The sequence below is a fragment of the Ursus maritimus genome, unplaced genomic scaffold (assembly GCF_017311325.1).
Source record: "Ursus maritimus isolate PB19 unplaced genomic scaffold, ASM1731132v1 scaffold_7, whole genome shotgun sequence".
Lineage (NCBI taxonomy): Eukaryota > Metazoa > Chordata > Mammalia > Carnivora > Ursidae > Ursus > Ursus maritimus.
The window spans coordinates 41,472,697-41,485,878 of NW_024426885.1; the positions used below are offsets into that span (position 1 = coordinate 41,472,697).

The 13,182-nt window shown below is 37.8% G+C and overlaps 1 protein-coding gene across 2 annotated transcripts in view; it reads right to left on the bottom strand.

Annotated features, from left to right (window-relative positions):
- Nucleotides 1–13,182, bottom strand: part of BMPR1A (bone morphogenetic protein receptor type 1A) — a 132,932-nt gene that overhangs the window by 11,588 nt on the left and 108,162 nt on the right. For both annotated transcript variants that reach the window (XM_040623926.1, XM_008696139.2), the window contains exons 5-8: nt 12,344–12,446; nt 8,095–8,191; nt 7,830–7,929; nt 1,334–1,478 (exon numbers count right to left, since the gene is read on the bottom strand). In XM_040623926.1, the coding sequence (XP_040479860.1) occupies nt 1,334–1,478; nt 7,830–7,929; nt 8,095–8,191; nt 12,344–12,446 (445 nt within the window). The remainder of the gene's footprint in view (nt 1–1,333; nt 1,479–7,829; nt 7,930–8,094; nt 8,192–12,343; nt 12,447–13,182) is intronic.

Consider the following 13,182-nt stretch of genomic DNA (forward strand, 5'->3'; position numbering starts at 1 on the left):
AAAACATTTTCTTTTAAAGGTTTTTAGACTTTAACTTTTACATTTTACACTGAAGTCTATGGTCCATTTCAAGGTAATTTTGGATTTGGAGATAAGGGTCGAGATACACTTTTAGGGAAACGGATGCTCAATCTTCCCTGCACCATTTGTGGAACAGACTGTCTTCCCCCCACTGAGTGACTCTGGCACCCAAATCAAGTGATATTTGTGTCCATTTCTATACCCTCTATTCTCTTCAACTGACACATATATTTATCCTTATTCTTAGGGACCACACTATGCTGATTACTGGAGCTTTACAGTAGGTCCAGAAATCAGGTAGTGAATCCTCTTTGTTCTTTTTCAAAAGTGTTTTGGCTCTTCTAAATCCTTTGCAATTTCCATATAAATGTCAGATCAGTTTATCAATTTCTATAAATGTTTACTCTGATTTTAGATTGAAGGGAAACTGTAAGTCAACTGAGGATAACTGAAAATTTAATACCGAGTCTACTGAGTCACAAACAGGATATACATCTCTCCTTATTTAGGGCTCTGTTAATTTCTCTTGGCAATGTTTTCTAATTTTCAGTGCACGGGTCTTACATAAATTTTGTGAAGCTTATTCTAAAATATTTGATGTTTCTTGAAGCTATTTTAAATGATACTGTTTTAACACTTTAATTCCTAACTGCTCATTGCCAGTGCACCTAAATCCAACGATTCCTATATAGTGACCTTGTACTCTGCAACCCTGATAAACTCACTTACTGGTTACTGTAGCTTTATGGTATCATCCTTGAAATTTTTCTTTGTAGATAATCATGTTGTCTGCACACGGAAGATAGTTTTACCTTTCCAATTCAATTACAGAATTATTTAATTCAGTAAATTTAAAAATTAGAGATCAATGTATTTACTTTAAACAAATGTAATTAAACAATTAAAATATGTCTGGTTATCTAGTATTTATTACTTTGAAATAGTTATACTTCTCTCAACCAATGAGTTTAATCTTAGGTGCAAGGAATTTATATCTGACTCCTCTTCAAGTTGGCTGTTAAAAGCAAAACTTGTGAGCTAACTCTAGCACACTCACATAGACTTCATGACCATTTTCTTTCCTAACTTTGCTTGTGTCTCTATCTTACTGCCTATTCTATTTTTCTTGTTTCATAGTTCTTATTTTTAAAATTTCTTCTTGCATGACTGCAGCCATCTTTCTAAAGAAGAAAGAAGAAAAAAGGTGTCTAGTAATGTTCCCTAATCTGTAACAATTACACTGCCTACCATCATACAAGGACGCACTCTGTACCAATAAACCATGTACGTTTATATGACATTTTTATCTTACCAATAAAGGTAGTCCGGATCCACTACCAGAACTCTGTGACTGGTCAATGAGGTCTTTTAATGATTCTCCAACTGGAATAAATGCTTCATCTTGTTCCAAATCACGATTGTAACGACGTCTGCTTGAGATGCTCTTGCAATAATGTCTTTTAAAAAAGCAGAAAATAACCTACGTTAAAATTCCAAAACTACAAAATTCTAGGGTAAATCTTGAGGTTGTCGACACCATCATCCTTCCTTCAGATAGGATCACATCCAAATTAGTCTTACAGGATGAGATCTCCTCTGTGAAAGTAATGTCCAAGAATGGAGTTTATGAGGTCGAGTTCTATGTATATGTAAAAATGGAAAGCTGTCCACAGTGCATTGGCTAGTGGAAAAAAAAAAAAACATTAAAAAACAGCATGCAGAGTGTGATCCCAGCTATACAATTTTTAAAAATTATATATACCTACATATATCTAAAAAGATCAGAAGAAATATGTAACAAGCTGTAAATAATAGTTATTTCCAGGGATATTGCAGTACTCACCTTCTACTTTAAATAAGCATTCCCATTTGAATTTGACAGTATTTTGAATTTTGTTGTATCAAATGAATAATGAATATAGTTCCATTTTAAAAAAGGGAAAAGGAGTTTATGCAAAGAAATCAAGTTCTCTGAACTCATTCTGACAGTTCTGAAGGTTCTCTTTTTACAATTTCAAATTACGAAATATTTCAAACATACAGGAAAGTAGAGATTTAACTGCCACCCACACGTAGACCAGTAACTGAATAAATATTAACATTATATTTATTTTAAAGACCTAAACATTAGAAATATTTGAAGGTCCTGCCATTTCCCTGATAATTCCATTTCCTTTCTTTATTCCTCAGAAACAAACACTATCCTGAAAGGTGGTTATGTCCTTCCTATTTGCATGTATTCATAAACAACACTTTCTCTGTAAACAAGCTGACTCGAGCGGCATATGCTGTATTACTTCTTGACATCTTCCTTAAAATAAAAACAACTTGTGTTTTATGTATTTATCCATGCTCATATATGTTTAAAAACAGTACTCATTTTATTGATGCTGAGTGTGTCAGGCATTGTTCTAGGACTCCCTTCATCTTCACAAAACTCCTAAGAGGTGAATACTATTGCTCCTACTTTACAGACGAGGAAACCATGGCCGAGAGATTCATCATTTGTTCCAAGTCAGACACCCAAGTGGTGAAGCTGAGATCCAAACCTAGAGGCCTGGGTCTGGGAGCCAAGGAAATGATTTAAATGGTACCTCGGGTTCTTGTTAGGAGTTTACCACATTCACTCTGATGGTCCTATTTGTTAATTCCAAAAAGTCTGTTAATACAAATAGTAATGCAAAAAATATTTTGTGCCAGTCTCTTGTGCAGGAGTGTAAGAATTTCTCGAAGGTACACACACTTTCAATTTTAGTGATATCACAAATTGCTCCCCAAAGTGGAATAATTTATAAAGTATAATAATAATAATATGCTATAAAATATTTATATATGATACTTTATAATACTATTATAAATATATTAATATAATTATAATTAATACAATATATAACATAGTACAATATTTTATATTATACTATACTATTACTATTTATATTATACTATACTATACTATATATCATACCATACTATATATTACACTATATATAATACTGCAATATTTTATAATGTATTATAAAGCATAATATCACAATGTGCATTTCCCCATAGTCTAGTGCTAACTTGGAGCTAGCACATTTTTAGGCTGTTACCAACCTGATGGATATGAAAGACTCATTTTCCCCAGACTTTAAGAAAGTTCACATTTTTTCCTATAGTTCCTTTTTTTCTGTGAACTGCTCCTCATATTTTTTGCCTATTCTGTGAAGTGCCTATTCATGCTATTCAACAGGGATATTTTATCTTTTTTTCTCATTGATTCATCAGGAGTTCCTTATATAATCTGGATGCTAAATCTTTGATAATTATGCTGCAAGAATCTTCTCTCAGTCTGTCAGTATCCTGTCATTCCATTTATGGGTGGTTTTTTGTTTTTAACACTGTCAAATTAAACTTATTAATTTTTAATTTAATTTAAATAAATTTTTAAACTTATTAATTTTATTAACAATTTCCCCCCTTTTCGATACATGCTTTTGTGCCTTGTTTAAGACTATCTTCTCAACCCTAATGTCATTAGCACATTTTAAAGGTGTTAAAATTCTGATTCTCTCTTTTAGTCCTTTAATCTTTTGGCACTTATAGTAAAGGATGGAAATTACGGAAAACATCAAGTCAGATTTGTTTTCTCTATGGACAGCCCAACACACTTAGCCATTTTTGAATTTTATTTTAAAAACCTTCTATGCATAATTGACTCAAATGGTTTAAAATTCAAAAGGCACAAAAGGATGTGCAGTGAAAAATCTTCCTCCTGCCCTAACCCTACACCATCCAGGAGGAACTGGAAAAAATCTGGAACTGGAACTATTTCCACAATTTCTTTGGTAATCTTCAGGAGAGCATTTATGTCTATTTAGATAAAAATATATACACTGCTGTTCACCTCTTCTGTTTTTTTCTTCCAGAAATGGTAGTATACCATACATACCGTCCTGCATCTTGCTTTTTCACTTAGCAATCTCTCTGGGAGCTCACTGCACAGCAGTACATAAAGAGCCCTTCCTTTTTCTTTCATGGCGGAACAGTATTCCACTGTCTGGCAGTTAACCATCCCTTCACCAGCAACATTTACACTGTTTCTAGTCTTATATCATGTAAGAGTAAAATGAAAAAAGTTTCTGGCATATCTGTATACAAATTGCTAGAAGTTAGAACTGAATTTGGAATTTTGACGGAATGCTCTACTGACATCCTCCTTGAAGGTTATACCAGTTACAAACCCTCCACCGTTATAGGACAGCCCATCTTCCCCACACTCTCATCCACACCCTTATAACACTTTAAGAACTTTTTAAATTTTATCCAAGCTCTGTATTCATCTATTTTTTTTTAAAGATTTTATTTATTTGGCAGAGAGAGAGAGAGAAAGCGAGCGTACAAGCAGAGGGAGAAGGAGAAGCAGATTCCCCATCGAGCAGGGAGCCTGATGCAGGGTTCGATCCTAGAACCCCAAGATCATGACCTGAGCTGAAGGCAGATGCCCACCTGAATGAGCTACCCAGGCACTCTGTTTAGTTTTTATTGCAATGTCTTCATGTCTAATCCTATTTCCTTCTACAGTATCTAATCTGCCATTAATCTCATCCAGTGTACGTTTCATCTCAGATAGTACATATTTCATTTCCTGAAGTGTGATTTGGGTCTTTTTTTATATCTTTTATGTCTCAATTTCACTTTTTAGAACATAAAAAATACAGTTATAATAACTATTTTAATGCCCGTCTACTAATTCTAAAATCTAGATCAGTTCTGGGTTGGTGTTTTTGATTCTTCATTTTTGGTTGTATTGGTTGTATTTTTGCACGCCTGGTGATTGCTGATTGGATGATAGACATTGTGAATTTTACATTTTGGGTGCTGGGTATTTTTGTATCCCTCTAAATATTCTTGAACTATGTTCTAAGATGCAGCTATTTGGAAACAAGACAATCTTTTTGAGGTGGGACCAGTGTCATGTTTAATCTAGGGCTAATTATTTCCAATACTGAAGCAAGACCCCTCTGAGTACTCTAACCAAAGCCCTGTGAATTATGAGGTTTTCAAGTCTCACGCTGGTGGGAACAGACACTATTGCCAGAACTGTGTGAGCATCGAACAATGTTTTTTTTTTCTTTCCCATCCTTGGGTAGTTTCCTCATTAGCACGTGCTGATCAAGATGCAGCTGAATATGTGATGGGAACCTTGTGCAGATATCCAGAGTTCTCTCCCTGTGAAGCACTCTCCTCTCCAGTCCTCTGTCTTATGAACTATAACTGCTATTCGTACCCCAGACTCAGCTACATCTCCTGGAGTAAGAGCCTTCTGGGCTACACCTGGGTCCCTTCTGTGTTCTACAGCTAGAAACCCTCTCTGGGCAGTAAGGTGGGCAATCATAAGGCTCACTTCATGTGTCTCCTGTTTTCCGGGGATTAGTGTCTTTCACTGCCTGACTGGCAGCTATTAGTATGCGAGTGGGGCTTACTGATTACCGGCTTCACTGTAAGATAACTGCCTGGGCCATTTCATTGGGCCCCCTGGGGTCAGTATGCTTAGGTCTTTCCTCTTGGGCTGGATGGATTTCCCCAAGAAGATTCTTCTGGTGTTATTTGAACAAGCCTGGATGAAGGGTTCTGGGATAGCTGAGGGGCCCACCAAACAGCATGGAATTGTTCACGTCACCTCCATGTTTTCAGGGTACTACCTCACCCTCAATGATGGATGCCGCAGCTAATATGTTTGTTCTTTCCAGAGAATACACGCCCAGCCTTCTGTTAGGGAGATGCTGGGGAAGTGACTGTCGGAACAGGAGTAGTGAATCTCAACATCTGTGGTACTTGCCATCCAAGATGGCCCAGAACGACCCTCACCTCCTGGTACGCATGTCCTTGTTTAGTTCCCCAACACAGTAGGGCTGACCTGTGTGACCAACAGAATGTGGCAGAAGTGACGGTGTGACTTTCAAGTCTAGATCGTATATAGCTTTGGGGCTTCCACTTTGATCTCCTGGATCACTCACTATAGGAGGAAAAAGCCAGGCTTCATGCCGCAATGACACTCAACGCAGCTCTGCAGAGAGCTCACATCAGAGAAACTACAGCTTCCCGCCAATTTGTGAGCTATAGAAGTGAGCTACCTTTATCCTGGAAGGTGATCTGCAAGCTCCAGTCAAGCCTTCAGGCGAGCACAGCCTCTGGTGACGTCTGGCTGGATGTTATGAAAGATCCTGACACCCAGCCACTCACTCCTGAATTTCTGACCCACAGTTAGAGGTAATAATTGCTGTTTCAAGCCACTGTGTTTGGGAGTGATTTCTTCATGCAGTATTGCATAACGCACACAGCATCTGACTTTCTAAAATTAGACTTTCAAGCAATCCTCTTGGTTTTAGTGCCACTCTCAACCTTACTTCCAGAGATAACTGGTACCGCCAATTCCTGAGCTTCTTGGAGAATTCTATGATATAAACTGGTTGCTTTTTTACTTTCTCAAAATTCTAGCCTAGGGGTCTGAGTTTTTCGGTCTGCAAAGTCACTTACTATTCATCCAAAAGCTTCACAAGTTCCGAAGTTTTTTGCTGTTATCGCCTTTCTCCTCGTCCTAGCTGGACAAAGAAGTCAAAAACTCTCTATTGCTTTTTTCCTGGAGGCAGCAACAGTAAGCATGCTCAACCTGCCTCTCTATCTAAGAATTTTTGCCAGTATAACAGGTGAAAAACAGTATCTCAGCGTGATTTTAATTTATATTTTTCATATTGTGAGTATTCTTGAGTCATCTTTTTATTTTGCTTTTAAGAGCTCTAAGTATTTCGTTTTAGGTAAATATTCATTTTCCCACTGAACTAAGGTTTTTTTTCTTTCGATTTACAAAAGCTCTCTATATTTGAGAAATCAGCTCTCTGTAATATGAGATGCCAATATCTTTCCCTGTTTGTATTCAGTTTATCGTGGTTCTGCCACATAGTATAGTTTTATTTTTATGTAGCTGACCCAATTTTTTTTTTTAATTTTACAGTTTTGTTTTCTGTGGCTGTGGTTTTTTTGCTTTTCGGTTTTGTGTCAGACTCAGAAAGGGCTTCCACATTCTGAGATTATTTTTTAAAATTCTTCCATGGTTTGTTCCAGTGCTTTAATCACTTCATTTTACATATATCTAGCTCTAATTTGGGTAAAATTTATTGCAATGTAGGTAACTGATTAAACTTCATCTTAAAAACAAAACACTTCATCTTTTTCCATATAGCTACCCACTACCAAATCCATTTATCGAATTATCCATCTTTCCCCCAGTGATCTGAAGTGTTCCCTTTACTATATACTAAATTTCTTTATATAATTGGGTCTATCTGTGGGTCTAGTAACCTGTTCTACTGATCTCAGTCTACTCACATGCCAGTAAGATAATGCTTTATTACCGAAGTTTATCTTCTCCTGTTACTACTCTTCTCTTTTGGCAACTATCCTCTGAAATCATGACTAAACACAAACAATTCTGAAGCCACAAATAACTAAAGAATGATAATGTAGTTGGCTTTTTGGGACAGATTTTCAACATTCAAATATACGAAAGTCCAATATCCTATAAATAAGAAAAATCATAAGAACTCATGAACAAAACAAGTATAAAATTGGATTCAACTAACTGATTAGTAGTAAGATCCTCTTTTCCCTTAAGAAAATTATCTAGTTAGGAGATTATAACCTAAAGGAGACAGAATCAGAGAACACAAGTTAATGGTGTATGAATTATATTCAATGGTCACTGATTTCTTTGTACTGCTCATATCTAATATTCAACAAAATATTCTGTATCAAAATAATTATCTTACTTGTAACAAAAGCAGCTGGAAAAGATGATCATAGCAATTATGCAGACAGCCATAGAAATGAGCACAACCAGCCACCGAATGCTGCCATCAAAAAACGGACCTGACGAGGGAAGTAAACAATGAAGTACATATATTATCTTTCTAGCACGTATTAAAGAAGAAAAATAATTTGTAGTGTTAAATTCTAGAAAGCTTGTATTTATTGTTAAAACCAGAGAAAATATTTTAGTGAGAATCATCATCACGCTCTTCTCGGCTAACCTACCTATGACAACAGGGGGCAGTGTAGGCTGTAGATACTGGTTACATAAATTGGTCCGACAACATTCTATTGTCCGGCGCAGCTGGGCTTTTGGTGAGTCCTAGAGAAAGAGTAGTAATAAAATTAAAAATGGCTTGATGTTGTAAGTTGATAATGAAGTTTTTTAAATATTCATAAATGTAATTTACAATTCAGTCAAAAGAAAAGGACCTCCAAGTTTTATGTGTAAAAAAAGATTACTGAAAAATTAGAATCTGTGCTGAAATAGTGAAGATTGTGAAATTATTTTTCCTAAGGAGGACATATGTATGTGGATGGTGTGTTGGAACACTGAACTATAAATTACAAACAAAAGTTCCTAAGTATTTTTCACCAAAACTTTGGCGAATCTTAATATATTACTATTCATTTGTTTTTAGTAAAAATGTGACTCACGGGATCCTTTCCTTAAAAAACATGGATAAGACATTTTATCACAATGATGAACTAGTAGGGTACAGAGGATCTCATAGCAGTACTGAGACTGCTCAGGTGGAGGCTGTCCCAGTCTAAAGAAAAGAGACGTCAGGAAAAGTAGTCGAGTAGGTAGAAGATACTTAGCACAGTCTGCTTACAACAACTAGGCTAAAACTAAGGAGCCCCACGGAGAAGCAAGTTAAAGCAGATGCAGTGAGGACAAAAGCAAAATACAGAAGCCATATTCCTGAGTTTCTTACAGTCTACCAACCAGATATGACATGTGTCCCTAATAGGTCAGAAAATGAGCACAGGAAAAGACCGTAGTCATGAGAACAGACATAAACAATTATGTGTGAAGTCTGACTTGATTGGTACAGTACTTGACAAGTTATTAACTTGAATGCTGACATTTTAGCACTGCCTGGGAAAACTGCCATTCTGGACCAAAATAGTAACAGAAAGGAACTGCTTGTCATTATAAAAGTAGCAACAATATAAGCAGAAATTGACCATGTTATTCTTAAATATCAGATGGCCAGAAAGGAAAAACTTCAGCGTGCTCGAGTATAACTTTAAAAAGGTGAATAGGAGTCCACGACTTGAGATTCTATCAGGGAAGGTGGGTCAAGAGTATGTGGAAACTTCCAAAAGCATACGTTTTACACTTTAACTGAATTTTTAACATTAAAACAATTTTTACTTTTAAATGATCATAAAAAGAGAAAAGAGAGATATGTTAGGAGTTAGATGACTCTGAAATAATGCCAGATCGAAAACATTTACACGAAGGATGGAATGAAGAACACGTAACTGAAGATGAACGCAAGGACTATGAAGCATCCAAGAACAGCCGCAGGAAGGCTAACGATCCAAACGAGCGGGGCCTTGCAGAAGAGAAAATGCGAAGAAAAACCAAGAAAGCGTTTCTCTGGCAGTGCTAGAAGACAGACCACCAAGCAGCGGCTGTGTTGTTGACAAAACAGCAGGTGATGGGGGACAAAGATCAGCACCATAAGTAGGAGCTGCTCTCCCAGACACAGGAAGAGATCTTCCAGGGCTCCTGTGTTCTACATGAGTGCCTGCCCTCGAAGCCGAAGCCGGGTAATCACGCCCCAGCAAGGGAAGAGAGAGGCCTGGAAGAGGGTGTGATGGGAAGATTTTAGGAAGAACAAGTTGGAAACTGAAGAGCTAACTGTTACACTATTTCTTTTTTTTTGAAAAGAAAGCAGATTTGGCCAACTAGAGTTTGGAGGCATCATGGTATTATGGAAAAAGCAAGGGCTCTGAAACCAAAAAGCTTATTAAATTCTGGCTTTGCCACTTACTAACTTTGTGAACGATGAACTTCTCTGGGCTTCCGTTGCCTCTGCTGTAAAATGGAGGACAAAAATACCTGCCTTATGGGGTAACTGCGAGGAAATGAGGTAACATATACCAGGTACCTAGCATATTAAGTGCAAACAGTAAATATTCGATAAATTAATTCTTCCTGCTCTAGTGAATGTGACATGATCCTAGTGGGGATTCTAGAACAAGTCAAAAAATGCTTATGAACTCCTGGAAGAGTCAATGTGGCTTCACCAAGCACAGCAACAGCAGGCTCAGCTCCCACCTTTCTTAGATAGGTTAACTGTATGTCTGGGTAGGCAAGGATCAGATGATCAAGTTGGGGGAGGGGACCTTTCCTATTCCTGCACTCCTCACTCCCATCCTCCACCTGTGTCCATTTGTGTGATTTGTCCAGAGTTATGTGAGCTGAGGTACTTAGATATGAATTACAACAACACTGTTTGGAAATGAGGTTTTCGGTCCCAGGCCTTTGATCTGTAAACCAGGAGATGGGCGATTGTGGAAAGGCAGAAAGGAACAGAAACTGCCTGGGGAGCCCTGCTCTCAGGCAGCCCGAGAGGACACTATAGGATTAGGCTCTGGAAAGCAATTCCCCTAAACCATCCCCGTGCCCATGTGACCCTTGTGTAACACAGTCTGTGTACATAGGGATGTACGTAACCCGTGTAACGGCTGCTCAGTTGTACCATCAATACAGTAAGAGCTAACATGTATTAAGCCGTGTGCTAAACTCCTTACGTATACATTATCTCATTTGATCCTTACAACTCCTTTACAAATGAGAAAACAACTTTAAAAAAGAAAAGTTCCTTGTGCCAAAGTTCTGCAGCTAGTGAGCAGCCGCACATGGATCTGAATACAGACTGTGAAGTCTCAACAACTAACTTGTATCAGTGAATTCGATTTGTCATGCACCTCGTTTAGGGGGCTTGCAGGATACTGGGTGTTACTGCAGAGCTCAGTGCTCTAACCATAGTTCTTTCTTCAATATTCTCAGTGATTAAAAAATGTATAGAATTTGTGGTTGACAAACATGCAAATGGCATAAAACTGGAAGAAATAATCAAATAGCATCCCCCCCAAATCCTGATAAATTACAGCAAAGGGCTAATTCTAACATGATAAAATTTAACACAGACAAGTATGTGAAACTGTTTCACAAAACTCATTCCATTCCCATCCTATTTGTGTCAAGAAACCAAAAGAACCAGTAAAGAAAGGAAGAGATGTGGTCCAGCAGTAGTGTGAGTGAAAGTGGGGATTTCAGCTAACAGGAGCTCGACATGTGTCAAGAGTGTGGTATGACAATCCACCATCTAACATGAGATTTGGCTGTATTTAGAAAAAGGGAAAGGAGTTACTTATTCTCTGCTTCCCCCCCCACCCCCCTCCGGTCAAACTACACTTGATTCTGCATGCGACACTGAGAAACCGCAGTAACGAAGCTGATCATACATAGAGCAGTTGAGGTGACCATGAACTAGCATTTTCATCAGGCAAAGACGAGAGGGAATGGGGAAGAATGCAGGACCACACAAAAAACTTACTTCACACAGCAAAGGGCAGTGTTATTAAAGAAGCTTTAGATTTGTTCTCTGTGGTGCAAAGGGACAGGAAGAGATTTATAGTCATTAGGAGGAAAAGCTTTCTAAAGATCAGGTCGGGCTGTTTGTACAGATGAAACAGGTGGTCTTGGGAGGTGAGGAGCCCCTGTCACTAGAGGTGTCGCACTAGAAAAACAGATGGGATGCAATACATGTGTGGGGGGAGGAAGGATGTACAGAGGGGACGTGTGGATCCCCAACTTTAGCAGAGGTTGGAACGGAACATATAACCTTTAAAGTTTCTACCAATCCCGAGAATTTCTTAATAATGGGAATAACTTCCTAAAATACTTGAACCTTAAATTTGTGAACAAATGGTTCTGTCTAAAGCTGTTTTTCAAAAACACTGGAAGAACTGCTGGGGCAGAATTACTATACGGGATTTTGAAGCGATTAGGTTTATACCCGAGAGCCATCAGGATGTTCATAAACTCTTTATTACCAGCTCTGAGATGCCTCTGCTGCCGCTGTTAAAATAACTCCACTGAGATTTCCTTACAAGGACTTAACTTGTCTCAGTGACACGCAGGTTACTGCCCATCACCCTAAGTCTTTCCAGCCAATTTTATAATACACGGGTGATACTGTGACAGGTTTTTTTTTGCAGTCATGACAATTTGGAAACAGGATGAATTAAAACTTTTTTTTAAAGTAAAATAATCTGGAACTTCAACTACCACAGTCCTACTACTTGAAGCATGACCTAAGTTTCCTCCAATATATTTGATTTACAGGAACATACAGTGATGAGCAGATCAGGCACACTTCTCCTGGAGAGATGAATACTTTTCATGTGGCCCCTCTCTTCTTTATTTCATAGGCCCCAAATGAGATCTTACCTTGCACTGAAAGTCAGATCCTTCATATTTCATACACCCTGAAGCTAATGTGGTTTCTCCCTGGTCATCTTCTTCAATGATGGCAAAGCAATGCCCATTAGTTCTAAAAGAAAAGACCCCAAAAAAACAAAAAACATAACTTCACATCAGAAAGTACCAACTAAACCTCAATTTGAATGTGACTGGGTACTGATGACCTTCAGTACCTTGTTTTTTGAACTAGAACTGCATTCACGTGTTATTTATCAGCAAAACTCTATGGGCTTTCAGGCAAATGAAAGAGGTCATGCCTGAACTAAAACCTAATGGTTCAAGGTGGAAAAAGACTTTTTTCAAAATGAGTCCTCCAAATATGAATTATTATGTAACTTCTCTTTGCTAATCACAGTCATGCGATCACAGAAAGCTGATTTATAAAATTTTACAAAGTAAAGAATCTTAATGTTTTAAAATTATGCTTAAAAATGACTGCCTCTTTAGGGCACCTACGTGGCTCAAATGATTGTCTGACTCTTGGTTTCAGCTCAGGCTCAGGTCACAATCTCAGGGTCGCAGGATCAAGCCCCACAAGCAAGACTCCATGCTCAGTGGGGACTCTGCTTGACATTTGCTCGCTCCCTCCCTCCCTCTGCCCCTCCCCCAACTCGCACACCCTTGTTCTCTCTCAAATAAATAAATTTTTAAAAAATGACTTCCTCTTTTTAGCCATAGGATTTTCAGTATTCACATACCATAGACAATAAAAACAACTTTTCTATGAAACACAAAACCAGACTAAATGACAAAGAAAAATGTATTTGGGAAAAACAGACTGACTAAGATCCTGACAGGTGCATTTT